Source organism: Rutilus rutilus (genome assembly GCF_951802725.1).
Source record: "Rutilus rutilus genome assembly, chromosome: 12".
In the NCBI taxonomy this organism is placed as follows: Eukaryota; Metazoa; Chordata; class Actinopteri; order Cypriniformes; family Leuciscidae; genus Rutilus; species Rutilus rutilus.
In genome coordinates, this window is record NC_140217.1 from 21,423,436 (window position 1) to 21,437,203 (window position 13,768).

General features: G+C 36.0%; 1 protein-coding gene across 2 annotated transcripts in view; it reads right to left on the bottom strand.

Annotated features, from left to right (window-relative positions):
• The window catches only part of ntn1a (netrin 1a), a 74,241-nt gene that overhangs the window by 12,362 nt on the left and 48,111 nt on the right, over positions 1-13,768 (bottom strand). Inside the window, exons 3-4 of one of the 2 annotated variants that reach the window (XM_084425366.1) lie at positions 3,025-3,174; positions 1,197-1,250 (exon numbers count right to left, since the gene is read on the bottom strand). In XM_084425366.1, coding sequence (XP_084281492.1) covers positions 1,197-1,250; positions 3,025-3,174 — 204 coding nt within the window. The remainder of the gene's footprint in view (positions 1-1,196; positions 1,251-3,024; positions 3,175-13,768) is intronic. The other variant, XM_084425367.1, reaches the window with a different exon arrangement.

Sequence of the window (13,768 nt, forward strand, 5' to 3'; positions counted from 1 at the left end):
AGCATTGGTTTAACTGTTCTACAAAAATACCAAGACAAGCACGATACAGCTATCCTGCATTTCTTAGGGTTTTTTTTTTCACATGTGCTGCCATATGCTTAAGGGTCACGCCATGACAAATGGAAACACATTGTGGTAAATGGGTTAACCTTTTCCCTCCGCTTTGCCTATTTGTTTATTTTGCATGGGTCATAACACCCTCTATCTCAAATCATTGATAGTCCATTAAGGAAAGACAGTTTTCACAATGCAGTTCTGACATTTGGCAATAGCCAAACTACCAGTCATGAAACAGAGAATTGGTTTCAGATGGGCTAGAGAGAGTGAGTGGGTATTTTAGGACAAAGGAGGAAGAAATGCAGAGAGAATAAAAGACCGTAGAAGAAAAATGTGGGGGCAGAGAACATATCCCAGAGAAGAATGAAATAAGGTCCATGAGAGAGAGAGAATACCAGCAGCTCTGCTGTCAATCTTATCTGTCAGTAAAGCATTAGAGGTCTGCGACGATCAACCAACAGCTGCAAAGGTTTTTTGCACGCTAGAATTACTCTGTCCGTGAGAATGACGAATATTTCTTCAACAAATACTTTTTCCATACGGGCAAACTAAAGCATGTTCACTCACTATGTTGAAAATACAAAAGAAAAAAAAAGGGAAAAAGGTGAGAGAGAAGCTGATAGCTCTTGCAAGAAAACTTGGGAAATTAAACATCTGATCAGGAGACACTTAGTCTATAATTGCATGAAATTTTAGGGAAGCGTTTGTATATTTGCAGACAGTGTTTTACTGTCTGATGCTGAATGAAATCATTTGGCAGACACTGCAGTTAAGTCTGACGTTCTGCTTACTTTTAGACATATTTATAAAACATCTGCGGCGAGAGTGAACGTGTCAAGGGACGCAACTGTAAAACTAGATCCCCCCTAATAATTTCAGCAGTTCCTCTTCCATAATGGGTTTGGGTAAATCAAATTCCACTTTACGCTCAAAAGCGAAGAAAACCTTATATCAGCAAATAAATTAGAATGAGCCCCCAAACAGCGCCGCATCAGCTCCTCATTCCTTAGTACGAGACTCTTACAAGTGGCCTAGCTTTTTAATAGTGATGGATGTAGTCTGTGGTTAATGACACCAGTTTTAAACTCACTAAAACAATTCTCCACAATTCTCATTTAAGATTAGTTAGCAGAACTAACCTGAAGGTTCCTCTGTGCTGCTTGCAGTTGTGGTTGGTGGAGCAATGGGAATTTCTGTTCCGAAAAAGAGATGACAGTTAGCAATAATAAATAAATAAATACATACACAATTAAATTAATATTTGCAAAATCAATGTAAACATTGGTGTAGATAAAAAAGAATGAATATTACATTTAAATTAAATAATAATTGGAATTTAAGATCAATATAAGAAGTTTCTTGCTGCTTATTTGAACCATGTTAACTCCATAAGAAAATGTTACAGGTTTCACATTATGAACCCAACCTGCTCCATCCGTATCCCTCTTTTGTTGTTATGAAAAACAGCAAGATGCTTGTCCAAGACTTGATTCTTTCATTCCTCCTTCCATTGCCCTTTCATAAACGGAGGGAAGTTTACACTCAGTAAAGCCATGCGTGAGGAAAAGACCTTTTCATCGAAGTGATTGAACTCATAAAAGTAAAAAAAAAAAAAAGAACAGTCTTTCGCTTTATCGGGAAACATAAATATACAAGAAGAAAAGGCAATTACTGCCATGAGGACAAAACAAGAGGATGACTGAACAGCGCAAGCGTACTAAGAGAAATATGAAGAAGTTGATAAAAGAGTGCTCGTGTGCTCTGTGGAGCTGGTGCGCAAGCATGCAAAAAAGAGGGTTTTTTTTAAGGAAGAAAGAATCAAGTCTTCTGGTTAAAAAACAATCTTCGTCATTTGTTGGGGTCCAAAAAATGAAATGTGTTTCTGTTGCAAATATGCATTATGGCGCTTTTGGCAAGTAAACAAGGCTTGATAATAATATTGACTTATTTAGGATGACATTGCAAATTTGAAAGTCATCCAAAAGTATAAGTATAGTTCAATAAAGAACTACCAGTACAGAGGAAAGTACATTTTGCTGTTGACATTTTGGCAAGACTACACGGGCACTGTACAACGATTTACATTTTCTGTGGTGGTCTTCCTATATCAGCTCTAAACATCTTGGGGAACATGGGAACGAGTTTAATGCCAGATTAAATTACAGTACAAGCCTGTTACAAATATTTAAATAATATTGATTTATGGTCTTCAGAATAAAAGGACATAATGGTATGTGCAGCCAAGACTTCCTTGTGTTAAACTGAGCTTGGCATGGATTGAGAAACTGCTTAAATTTATATGTGCTATTAAAATAAAAACATTATTTCACTATTATGAGAGAAACTAAATATTTTAAATTCAATTACCAGAGTGTCTATCTTTCACACATTCATGCTTGTGACTTTCCCAAGAAAATCAAAGATATATGATTCCAAAAAGTAATGTTGAATTCATTCCGCTGAGCTCCCTGCCAACTATTTCTCCTGAGCGTTTTATTTCCAATTGCTTTTTTTAATATCCAAGCGTTGTTTCGTCGACAAAAGCACCAATTAAACAGTTTGATTTCAAATGCAAACACCAGTGATGGATAATATGTTTTCTTTATTCCTTCCCATGCAGTGAGGACTCTATTATAGGCTACTTTTGTAATCTTTAAACAGCGATTTTAAGAATCTAAAAAATGTCAGTCTCACTGATTTGGGCCATGAAGTAAAGAAAACAGAATTTAAAGAACGGCAGGTGTTAATCCTGTGGAATGACCTTAACAAGACATGGTTCCAAATTCTTTCCACTGTGAAATGCAGATTTTCTCGTTCCACCATAAGAAATGGATCCTACAGTCCTTCAGAAGAGTTTCAACTCAATTTTCCAATGCATTCCATGGACAAAAAACATTTGTGCATTATCGCTCATTGGGGATTGAAGTGGTAGAAAAAAAAAATCTTGACATTGAGTGATCCACATACTTATGCAGGGGGCAATGGGTGATCGGCTCTGCTGGTAGCCTTTAGCACAACGGTTGCACGTGATACCCGTCACACCGTCTTTACAGGGGCATTGGCCTGTGGTTTGGTTACAGGTTTTGCCAGCGGCCCCCACAGGATGGCAATCACAGGCTGCGAGGAACAGAAGAAAAGAGATAAAAGAACACACGTGTGGGGAAACGCACATACAACAGTACATACATACAAAAAAGCACAGATAAACAATAAAAGTAGCTTTAAGGGCCCAAGTTTGGGGAAAGGGTGAAGATTGGTGAAGCAGTTGAAAAAGACACTGTGTGTGTGTGTTTGTCTGTGAAAGTGGTGACAAGAGCATGCGCACACACACAAATTCAACACAAAACTTGGGTATGATAGTTAATCATTTTACATAAGAAGTGGCTTGTGAATGTCTTTTTTTTCTCAGTATGCATTAAACTTGATAATATCTATGTACTAGATTATGTACTAGAAAATGTATCATTTTGAATCGCTTGTACACGTGATTCATCAAGGCCCTCCGCTGAAACAGGATGACCTAAGAACTGCAGGCTGGTTTGTCGGAAGTGACACTTTGACCGTTGTAAAACTGCTTGAAGTGCTTTGTCATCCATAGACATGTCACGTTCATGGATGATAGTGATAGTCCAGGTCATTTTTAACCCCTGACAAGCCAGTCAGGATGATGGTCGTCATCTTCTGAAATATCGCAGGCACTGAAGCCAATCCGTAAGGAACACAACAAAAACGGAACAGTCTGTAGTGAATAATAAAAAAATGTGAGGTCACGACTGGCCTCATGCAGAGGCACTTGGTAGTAAATATTAGTCAGGTCGATGGTAGAGAAAACAGTGGAACCTTTTAGAGCAAAGAGTAGTTCATTCATGTATGGCAATGGAAAAGAGTCCACGATCACTGCTTTATTTGGCTCTCTGAGGTCAATGCACATCCTGATTTTACCTGACTTTTTGGTCAATTGGTGACACCCATGTAGAGGCGTTGATGCGTTCATAACCCCAGCTGATTGCTAGCGATTTAATTTTTACAGTGCACTATGAACAGAGTGTGGCAGACGGCAACATTTTCATCCAGCTTTATGTGGTGTATAAAGTTTTTAGCACATTGAAACTCAGTTGACAGCGCACTGAAAGACTGACACAGGAAGGCCATTAGGAGGCAGAACTTGATTGTTTTCAATCCTCAATCCAGACATTAGGTCCCTCCCCATGAGTGGTGTCCCTTTGTCTACAATGAAGAATTTAGCAGGAACTGAATGGTCATGTAGGGAAAGGTTCGCTGACGAATATCCAACCACTGGAACTTGGGCTTTTGAATATGTCACTAGCCTGGTTGTAGGTTGCGACAGCACAGCATTACTGAAATGGCATGCATAAGTACTGTACGGCAGGACAGATACAGAAGACCAGGTGTCAACCACCAAATCCACCATATAAGTCTGTGAGTCCAAAGTAGATATAGTCACTGTGATTGTAATGCTGGGAGTACGAGCTGAATATTCCGTGTAAAGTACAGTAATTTCTTGTAATGAGCACGTATTTGATTGCACTGATCTGTTCTGCGTTTTACTGCTTGGCGGGAATTTTAAATGGATTTAGCCTGATCGGCAGCAGATTCAATCTGGCTTTCTATCATAACTGCTCTGTCGAGTGTAAGATCAGTTTCTAGTATAAGTCTTTCACGTTTTCGTGGGCTAAGTACATTCTCTACTAACTGATCGCGAATCATTTCATCAGTACTGGCAACGAACTCACATGAAACAGCAAGCTCTTGCAAAGCGGCAACGTACTGTATAACTGTCTCGTGATGCGCCTGACAGAGTTTACGGAAGACACGGCGTTCAGATACTATATTAGCTTTTGGCACGAAGTAGGCTTTCAATGCATCCTCTGAATCCTTATATGTGTTTGGCAATGAGTAGAAAATCCATTGTCCCTGTGTATCGAGGTAGTACAGCAGGACAGCTCTGTGTCTTTCGTTCACCTGTAGCATCAATAACTCATAAAAAAAAATTCAAAGATCCGCAGCTATTTGCTGAGTGCAATAGCAGCCTCACTAGGGAAAGGCAGGAAAAAACTTGGGAAAGGCATGTTAACAACAGCCATCTTGATGACCAACGATAGCAACCAAAAAAAAGCTTATTCCTCGTTGCCAATTTGTGGTGTCTGTCAGGAGTTATTAAGCAAAGAATCACACAAGGCAGGAGTAGCAAACTTTATCCATCCTGTTTACTCTTCACTTCCGTTTTCACACACATTACGCCATTACACAATAGTTAAGACTTGATATCCAAAATAGTAATCAAAGTTCAAATAGGTATCGCAGAACTTCTTGATTTTGGACACAATATCTACTTTTTATCATGCGAGGGCCAACAAATTTGTTTTTGTGAACTATTTTGTTTGAAAAGTTATATATGCTAATAAATGCCACTTTGTTACCTATAGTGCAAACATTTATATACATTTTTAAATGTAATTTTTTTTAAACACATTTTTGGGGCAACTGTGTAACAATACAAATTCAAATTGGCAAAATATCTTACAATAAAAGTATTTTCTTCAAATATGTTTCTACAACATGTGCTTTCTTTTTTCATCAGAACATGAAAAATGAAACACGTGCCAATGCCAATAATGTCTGTCACATTCCCTTCCTCTTGGGAGGTCTTTCTCTAACATATGGCTCAGCGTCTCTCTACACTTCTTAAACCATGTGAACTGATTGTATTGCCTTTGTGTCAAAACTTCTTTCAAGTCCATTTTCTTAAATTCCCACCATGGGTAGTTACATTAAAGTGTTTTTTTTTTGTGTGTTTTTTTTTAAATCCCAATGCCGTTTACTCAATATTTTCCCCACCAGTACTGTAGAAGTGATACTCTGTCAAATGTTTTGCACATTAAATGAGTAAATTGGCTCATATCTTTTATGAGTAATGCAGCATAGAGAGTTGTGCTTAAACTTTATTTCTTTTAAGCCTATGCTAAGAGCAGTGAAGTAAAGTTCCAGTCCCCAAGGCTGGAACTGGACACAGAGACAGCCACTCCCTGCATGTCTGTCTCTTGTCACTTGTCACTCTCTCGTCATTAAAGCCAAGTTTATGTCTTGTCCTTTGGAGTTGTCATTATGTAGAAAGTAGCCACACTTTGTCTCTCGTGACAAATGTGCAGCCTTAAAGACTCAATAAACAGCTCAGCTGACTAATCCTCACTAAATGAAACAGCTTCACAGCCTCAAATGTGGCGCAGGTCATTTTCAAAATGTTATTAATTTCTTTGTAGAAATGGATGACTTTAAATGGGAGCTCTTAATTATCAGTTCAAGAGTAGAGTCTTAAACAAACTAAATGCTGAGGTTTCTGCTGGAATATATATTTGAGCCGTTGTGACTGGATCATTTATTTAGGGGCCTTTACTCATGGCTCATTGATTGTGTTCAGTAAAAGTTAAGTTTAATCAAATGATTACCACAAAAATGTGCCACTTATGCCACTAATTTCTTAAAAAAAGAAGAAAAACATTACAGTATAATGGAAATGGATGGGGCCAATCCGTAAACATTAAAGTACTGTTTCAGTAGTATAAGCACAACATATAATCTATATGCATACTAACATGATTATAATGTGACAAAAATGCTTATTAACCCTTTTTTGACGGCATGATAATTCAATGCCTTAAACCCTAAAACCCTAAAATGACTGTAAAAAAAGATTTAAACAGCTTTACAGCTCAAATAATACACAAATTTGAACAAAAGTATTCATGTAAGTATTTTTATAAAGGTATAAGCTTCAATTATAAATGATAAATTATAAATCCTTCAAAAATTGGCCCCATTCACTTCCATCGCAATTGCCTCACCATACCTTGATTTATTTATTTTTACTTTGTTTTAAAGAAAAAAAGGGATGCCCCAAAACTATTTTATGTGGTAATCAACATCATACAAATGTTGTCGAGTGAGCTTAAGTAGCATCAGTGAATAATGACAAATAATGTATTGCCATTGCATGGAAAAGACCTGCATGAAGATTCTTCAAAATATATATATATGTATTTTTTAATTTTGCTCCACGGAACAAAGAAGGTCATACAGGTTTGGATTTACGTAAGGGTGAGTAAATGTCTGAGCTTGTGAATTTATAAACATCTTTGTCAGTTTCAATGGTACTTCAGAAAGAAGGATTCAGAGAGAAGGAGAAAATGCCCAACAACTGTCTAAATCGGATAGCCTGAGCCAACCAGTAAATCAACGTAAAACACATGGGGTGCAGGTGTATGTCTCTCAAACATTTAGCTTCTGCTGCCTGATAACAGCCTGTTTGGAGAGTGTTTAAGTGGTTTTCCACTTAGAGTGAAGTGTTGGTGCTACACCAGATTCCTGGAGTAGATATGGATCCACGTTTTCCTCTCCTCATCCACTCACTCTCACTACTGCCATGTCCCTGGTCCGGAAGTACAAAGCTGAGAGTTGTTTATTGATATACAAGCCTGAATGGGACTCTTTTTTTTTTTCTGATTTCCTTTTAGGAACCACCCTCACATCATTCCAAACCTGTATGACTTGCTTTCTTCTGTGCAAAACAGAAGGTGAATTTTTAAAGAAAATGGATCACTACTTTCCCATTTCCACTTTTCCAAAGCTATTACATGGCTTCAGAAGACAATGAGTAAATGTAATGTTTTGGGGCGTTTTTTGGAGCATTATATACATTTATATTTATACTTTCTATATTCCACTGAAGAAAACAACTAAAGAGTAAAGGCCAACAATTGAGTGCTTGATCAGAGCATTTAATCCATTTGAAGGAGATCTGCACACGGCAGCTTTATTAGAGCAGATTGCCCAATGTGAGAAGTTTAGATCCCTGCCAATAGTTTACCCTAAAGCTGCTGTTTGAAGTCTGAGCTCCTCTCCTCCATTAAAAGCATCATGTTGAGAGACGGTGGGGTAATTTGTGTGTTGTTGGAGGTGGGCCAGCTCAGCCCAGGCTCAGTATTGAAGTGATTATAGTTTCTGCTGGCCCACAAAAAAATGTCTGAAGCTGATAAAAGGAAGAGAAAATGAGAGCAGCTTAATTCTAAGCACCATTGATTTTTTTTTTTTGATTTTTTTTTTTCATATCTTTTGAGTGTCTGTTGTTGCTTAAGTTCATGTTTAGAGTGTGTTTTTTTTTTAATACTTTTTTTATACTTTTTTTTTAGGATAATAATTTAATGAAATTATGGATGTTACTCCCCAGCACAACAACTGCTTTTTGCCAAACTTGTCATTTATGCACTACATTCTCATCTAATTGAAGCCAGCCACAAAATAAGTTGTTTTTTTATTTTTATCTAAGGCGAAAAGTGAGGTAATGTAACATAATATTTTCAAATCCCCAACAGAAGAGGTTATTTTGTGGTTAAAATTAAAATTTTGTGACAATGCAAGACACATGTCGAAATGGAAGGTGTAATAGTGTGACCACAAATACCACAAAGCTCTCACTGCAAACATAATCTCTTCTAGCGTACTCAATGCTAACTTTTCTTAGCTTTTCCCAGAACCCTAATGAGGATGGGGAGAAAATGAGCCTTTTATTTTGTCTATTTGTTTATAAACCCATGGCAACCACACATTAAAGGCGCAATTAGATTGACTGGCTAACATCTTTTCTGCCTGGGATCCCATCAGAGGCTGATGTCATTCTCTGTAGCTTGCTAGTTCTAAGAGTTAGCAATCCATATAAACGCAAACATTTCATATAATACTGAACCAAGATTCCAAGCTAACCAAAAATGGATGAACTATTAACAGCCCACCCAATGGGGTCACAATAGTTCAGCGTGGTTGACAGTTTGCAGAACACCACACACTTATGTGATCTAAGTGTGGTTTACTGTATTAAAACAAAATGGCTCATTTAACAAATCAAATCTAGTTCAAAGGAGTCACCCATTGCAGTGGGCAGGAGAAATGATGAAGCAAAAGTTTCCTAAGCACAGTAAAGGAAAATTATGGAGCAAACAACTCAAAGAGAAGAACAAGATGCACCTTGCAAAGCAAAGCTGCCTTCACTTTGTGTGTTTACAGTGTGCTTTATGAAGGATGAAGCCACAAATCAGAGGGCTGAAGTCTCATAAGAAGCTCTAACCTAATACAGACTCTCCACATCGTTCTGTTAAAGGGTATGTTCCAGTTGCCCATAACAAGTGTATTTCGATATATCAATATCACTTCACAGAAAGTATCAAATAAACGTGACGTTTTCATTCAGGTGGTTCGACGCAGTTGTTTCTGGGTTTAAAACACACAATGCGACTGTAACAATGTTGTTATTATTATCATGGTCATAGGTTACGCTTAAAGAGAAGATATTTTAAGAAATGTCTCTTTTTTATTACAGTGGAAGTCAATGGTCACTAGGGTTGGGGATCGTTTTAATTTTAATGATTCCGATTCCGCTTATCGATTCCAATTCTTATCGATTCTGAATTTCGATTCCAATGAGGAAAGAAAAAAACGTAGATATCATTCACATTTATTATAAGTCTTATTGCAATACTGCAATCTGTGGCTGAATACCATGAACAAAAATCAGCAGGCTGGAGAACACTTACGGAAGGAACTTTTGCCTATGGTTTAAAAATACCCTAACTAATATAAATTTCAGTCATTATTAAAGACAAGTAAACACTCAGTGTTTAATCAGGAAAATCAGGTATTCAGGTACAGAAACTATAATCAAATGTAAAATAACACTGCACTTTATGAAAAAACCCCCCAAAAAAACACATTACAAATATAGTTACAAAGGTTATTCAGTCAAGAACAGCACCTGATTTTTCTCTTTGTCTTTTGCTGTTTGAGTTATTATAGAGACGGCAGGAGGAATATTAGGCTGCTGTCACTTTAGGAGCTGCACGGACCCAATAAACAGTTACACGTGTAAAATCACATTAAAATCACTTTTTCTTTTGCGTCTTTTTGAGTCTTTTGCGATTTAATGGTTTAAAATCACATTAAAATGCGCACACAGGAACCGATAAGCGGAATCAAAATGCGATTTCTTATCGCGTCACCGGGTTCTTGGACATTTGGAACCTGTTCTAAAATGGAACCAATTCTTATTTTGTTCCACAGAAGAAATAAAGACCTAAAGATGAATAAATAATCAGAGAATTTCCATATTACATATAACAAGACATATTACTCATGAACCAAATCACGCCTTTTTACAAATTAAACAGTCATTTGTCATCAAATTTATGAATATTTACATTTATCATTATATATTTCAAATAAATACCTATTTATTGATATTTATTTATAGAACATCCAAAATATGTGACTCAAATGTCTGTATTTGAAAATGCTTCAAGGTGTTCCAAAATTACAAATGTAGTCAAGTCTAGAGAAATGAGTTGTGTAGAAGGCATTGAACACTAAGCCAAGAGCCCGGATTGAATTCAAGCTCAGTAAAAGAGCAGCATACTGTAAGTGTTTTTACTGAAGTAAATTGTTATAGTAAATCGTTGCCACTATTTCACTGCTCTGATTAAGAATGTGGTGACTTGTCAAAAGAAAAGAGAAAATATGTGGTGAACACATTCAATTAATGAGTGAGAGGGGAGTGAGGTGCTTTATATTACAACATACTTACACCTATTTTCATTAACTTGCAATAAATCGCTTATTTAGCTTGTGAAAATGTTTTCTTTGGCGGGAATGAAATATCATGCTTCATATCATTTGTCACCTTTCTGTAATTACCACGCATGCTTTTTTTTTGTACATCTGTTTTGATGTAACTTAATACAGCTGTATAACTTGGACAGTGTTTGATTGTAATTACATTAGGGGCTCTAACTCTGGCAAATTTCAGGATTAAAACGAACAAAATGCCTTGTTTAAGTTACAGATTTTGTAAATCATGATGAAATGTGTTTTCAGAACTATTTAAAATGAAGCAACATTCGATTTGAGGTGCTCAGCTCAGATTAACAGGAGGTCTCCTTCTCATTTGAAAAGTGCCAGTGTTTTCCCGTCTTCAAGACCTCAAGAGTGCGTAATGTAAGGGAACTGACGTAAGTATCCAAACATGTAAAAAACTGAAATACACAATGTGAGAAATAACAAAGCGTGTGCCTATAGAGTGGTGCAAGGATGACGTCAAAACCCGGAAGACTAATTCCTTCGAGATTTTCCTATGGGGTTTTCCAATTTATAAGTAAGGTCTGTGATAAACACAACGTGACGATACTTGACGATTCTACAAATGTAAATTAATGTAAATGTAAACTGCACACACACCCCAAACGTTCCTATATAGTTACTTATTAGGAACAAACGTTTATTTTTTTTTATTTTTTTTATTAAAATAAAAGCTTCAAATTTGCATTTTCGATATGGGTGTGTAATTTACGTTGTAGAGCAAAACATTAAAGTATTGTCAAGTTGTGTTTACCTTATTGTACTCATTAATAAAAAATAAAAAATAATTCTTATTATAAAACCCCATAGGAAAATCTCAAGAGAACCAGTGGCGAATTAGTCTTCTGGGTTTTGACATCGTCCCTATGTAAAGATTGTAACAGTGCTGATAAATGTTCCTAGCAAAAAATAGCACAAAAGTCTGATGAGGCAGTTGGACCTGAAGATTAATGAACTTAAACAGAAAAATGTGGATGATTGTTGCGAAAGAACGAAAGCGAGAGCATGCAAACAGATAGCAAACATTCAAGTGAACAAAGCACTGAGAACTTTCTCTTTTCGGTAAAATCGAAAAGTGCAGAAGGATTGCCATCTTCAGGTAATCTCCCTTATGAAGTATCTGCATTAGGAAAGGTTCTCAATGGCTGTGGGTCATGATGCATTTTTAATCCAGAATTGATCCAGATGGATTACATTTTTTCCATCCACAAATACATCTTTCATAGTAGTACATGCATATTTTGAATCTATCATTAATAATTCTGTAACAATCTACAGAGTATTGCAGCTATTTTTAGTGTGCTATTTTTTTTAAGAGTTTTCCTTGAACCATTAGTGAATTCCATTTGGTTTGTTGACCCTAATTCCAAGTGCCTGGGAAATCCTCCATGGCCTCTGTCTCAAATCTCAGGGAAACAGAAGAGTTCATTAACTTTCCAAGCAAAGCAGATCATTTTAATAAAACTTTAGAGAAAAAAAGGACCAGGGTCATCAGAGACCTGCAGGATTATTCACCCTTGGTTTTAATTACGGGAGCCTTGCAAAAAAAAAAAAAAATGAAACGGCAGAAACAGAACGATCAAATTCCAGCTCGACTGAATCCCTTCCAGTGAATCTGTGATGGAGTTTCTATCACAAAACTTTAAAACAACATAGACTCATCTTTTCCATTTGCACACTATTAGGGAAGTGTGTACAAAATTCTGCAATTAAATGCATCATTTGACAAAGCCAACATATCCCAGCAGAGCAAACCTCACCAATGAGAGTAATGGGATGCTGAAAGAATCAAGTCTTGTCCACAGGAGAAAGGAAGTGAAAACAAAAAGAAGTTCTCTTCCCTCAATAAGACACATAGCATGGGGGTTAGCGAAACACACAGTCGGATGATGAATGTCTGTTTGCATTCCAGGTCGACAGGAGAATCAAACGAGAGCCCAGAGAGGGGTAAATGTCAGTCTGGAGTATGGTAGAATGGATATGTTGGTTAGGTTATGCATTTTTGTAATGCCTTTCCATGCAGAGAATATTATTATATGCTCATTTATCTTTTTCATATTTATCAGGTGTAATGTGAGTCTGGGAACTAAAAACAACACGCTTTCAAATTATATATATATATATTTTTTTAATGACAACTGTGCCTACTGTAAATCAGATGAATTTCTTCATCTGAAAACTCAAAGGTATTATTTTATAATCGGAATATTTAAACATATGCTGTTTTAAAAAAATACTAATATATAAAATACACCACAAAAACAGTTCAATTGGTCAAATTTACAAAATGCTTAAATTTCAAAATATAATATAAAAAATGGTAACATTTTACAATGAGGTTCATTAGTTAACATTATTTAACTACCTTAGTTAACATGAACTATATGAACAATACTTCTTCAGCATTTGTTTATCTTAGTTAATATTAATTTCAGCATTTACTAATACGTTATTAAAATCAAAGGTTGTATTTGTTAACATTAGTTAACCCACTGTGAACTAACATACATTTTTTTATATTTCTTTTTATTAACTAATATTAAAAAAGATGAATAAATACTTTAACAAATGTATTGCTCATTGTTAGTTCATGTTAGTTAATACATTAACTAATGTTAACCAATGAACCTTATTGAAAAAATCTTAATATAATATGCCATAAAAATGTCACTTCTGTTTAAAAAAATAAAATATAAATCTAACTTCTTTACATCCTCAACTGCCTGCATATAACAGATACACCATAAAAAGGTAAACGTAGTTTTGTGTAGTAAATTCAAAACTACAAAATATGCTACAAAAATGAAATACGCCACTTTTTTATTTATTTATTAAAAGTTCAAAATTCTAATCTTTTTCTAGCTCTATCAGTTTAAAGCTACATAAACCGACCGCATTTATCTCTATATGAGAGCAGGAATCAGGAATCAGGCTAATTGCGTTGTTGTGTGGATGTTGTAAATGAGGACTCATGCGTGCCGATGGTATTGCGGGAAAACAAACACCTTCTGTT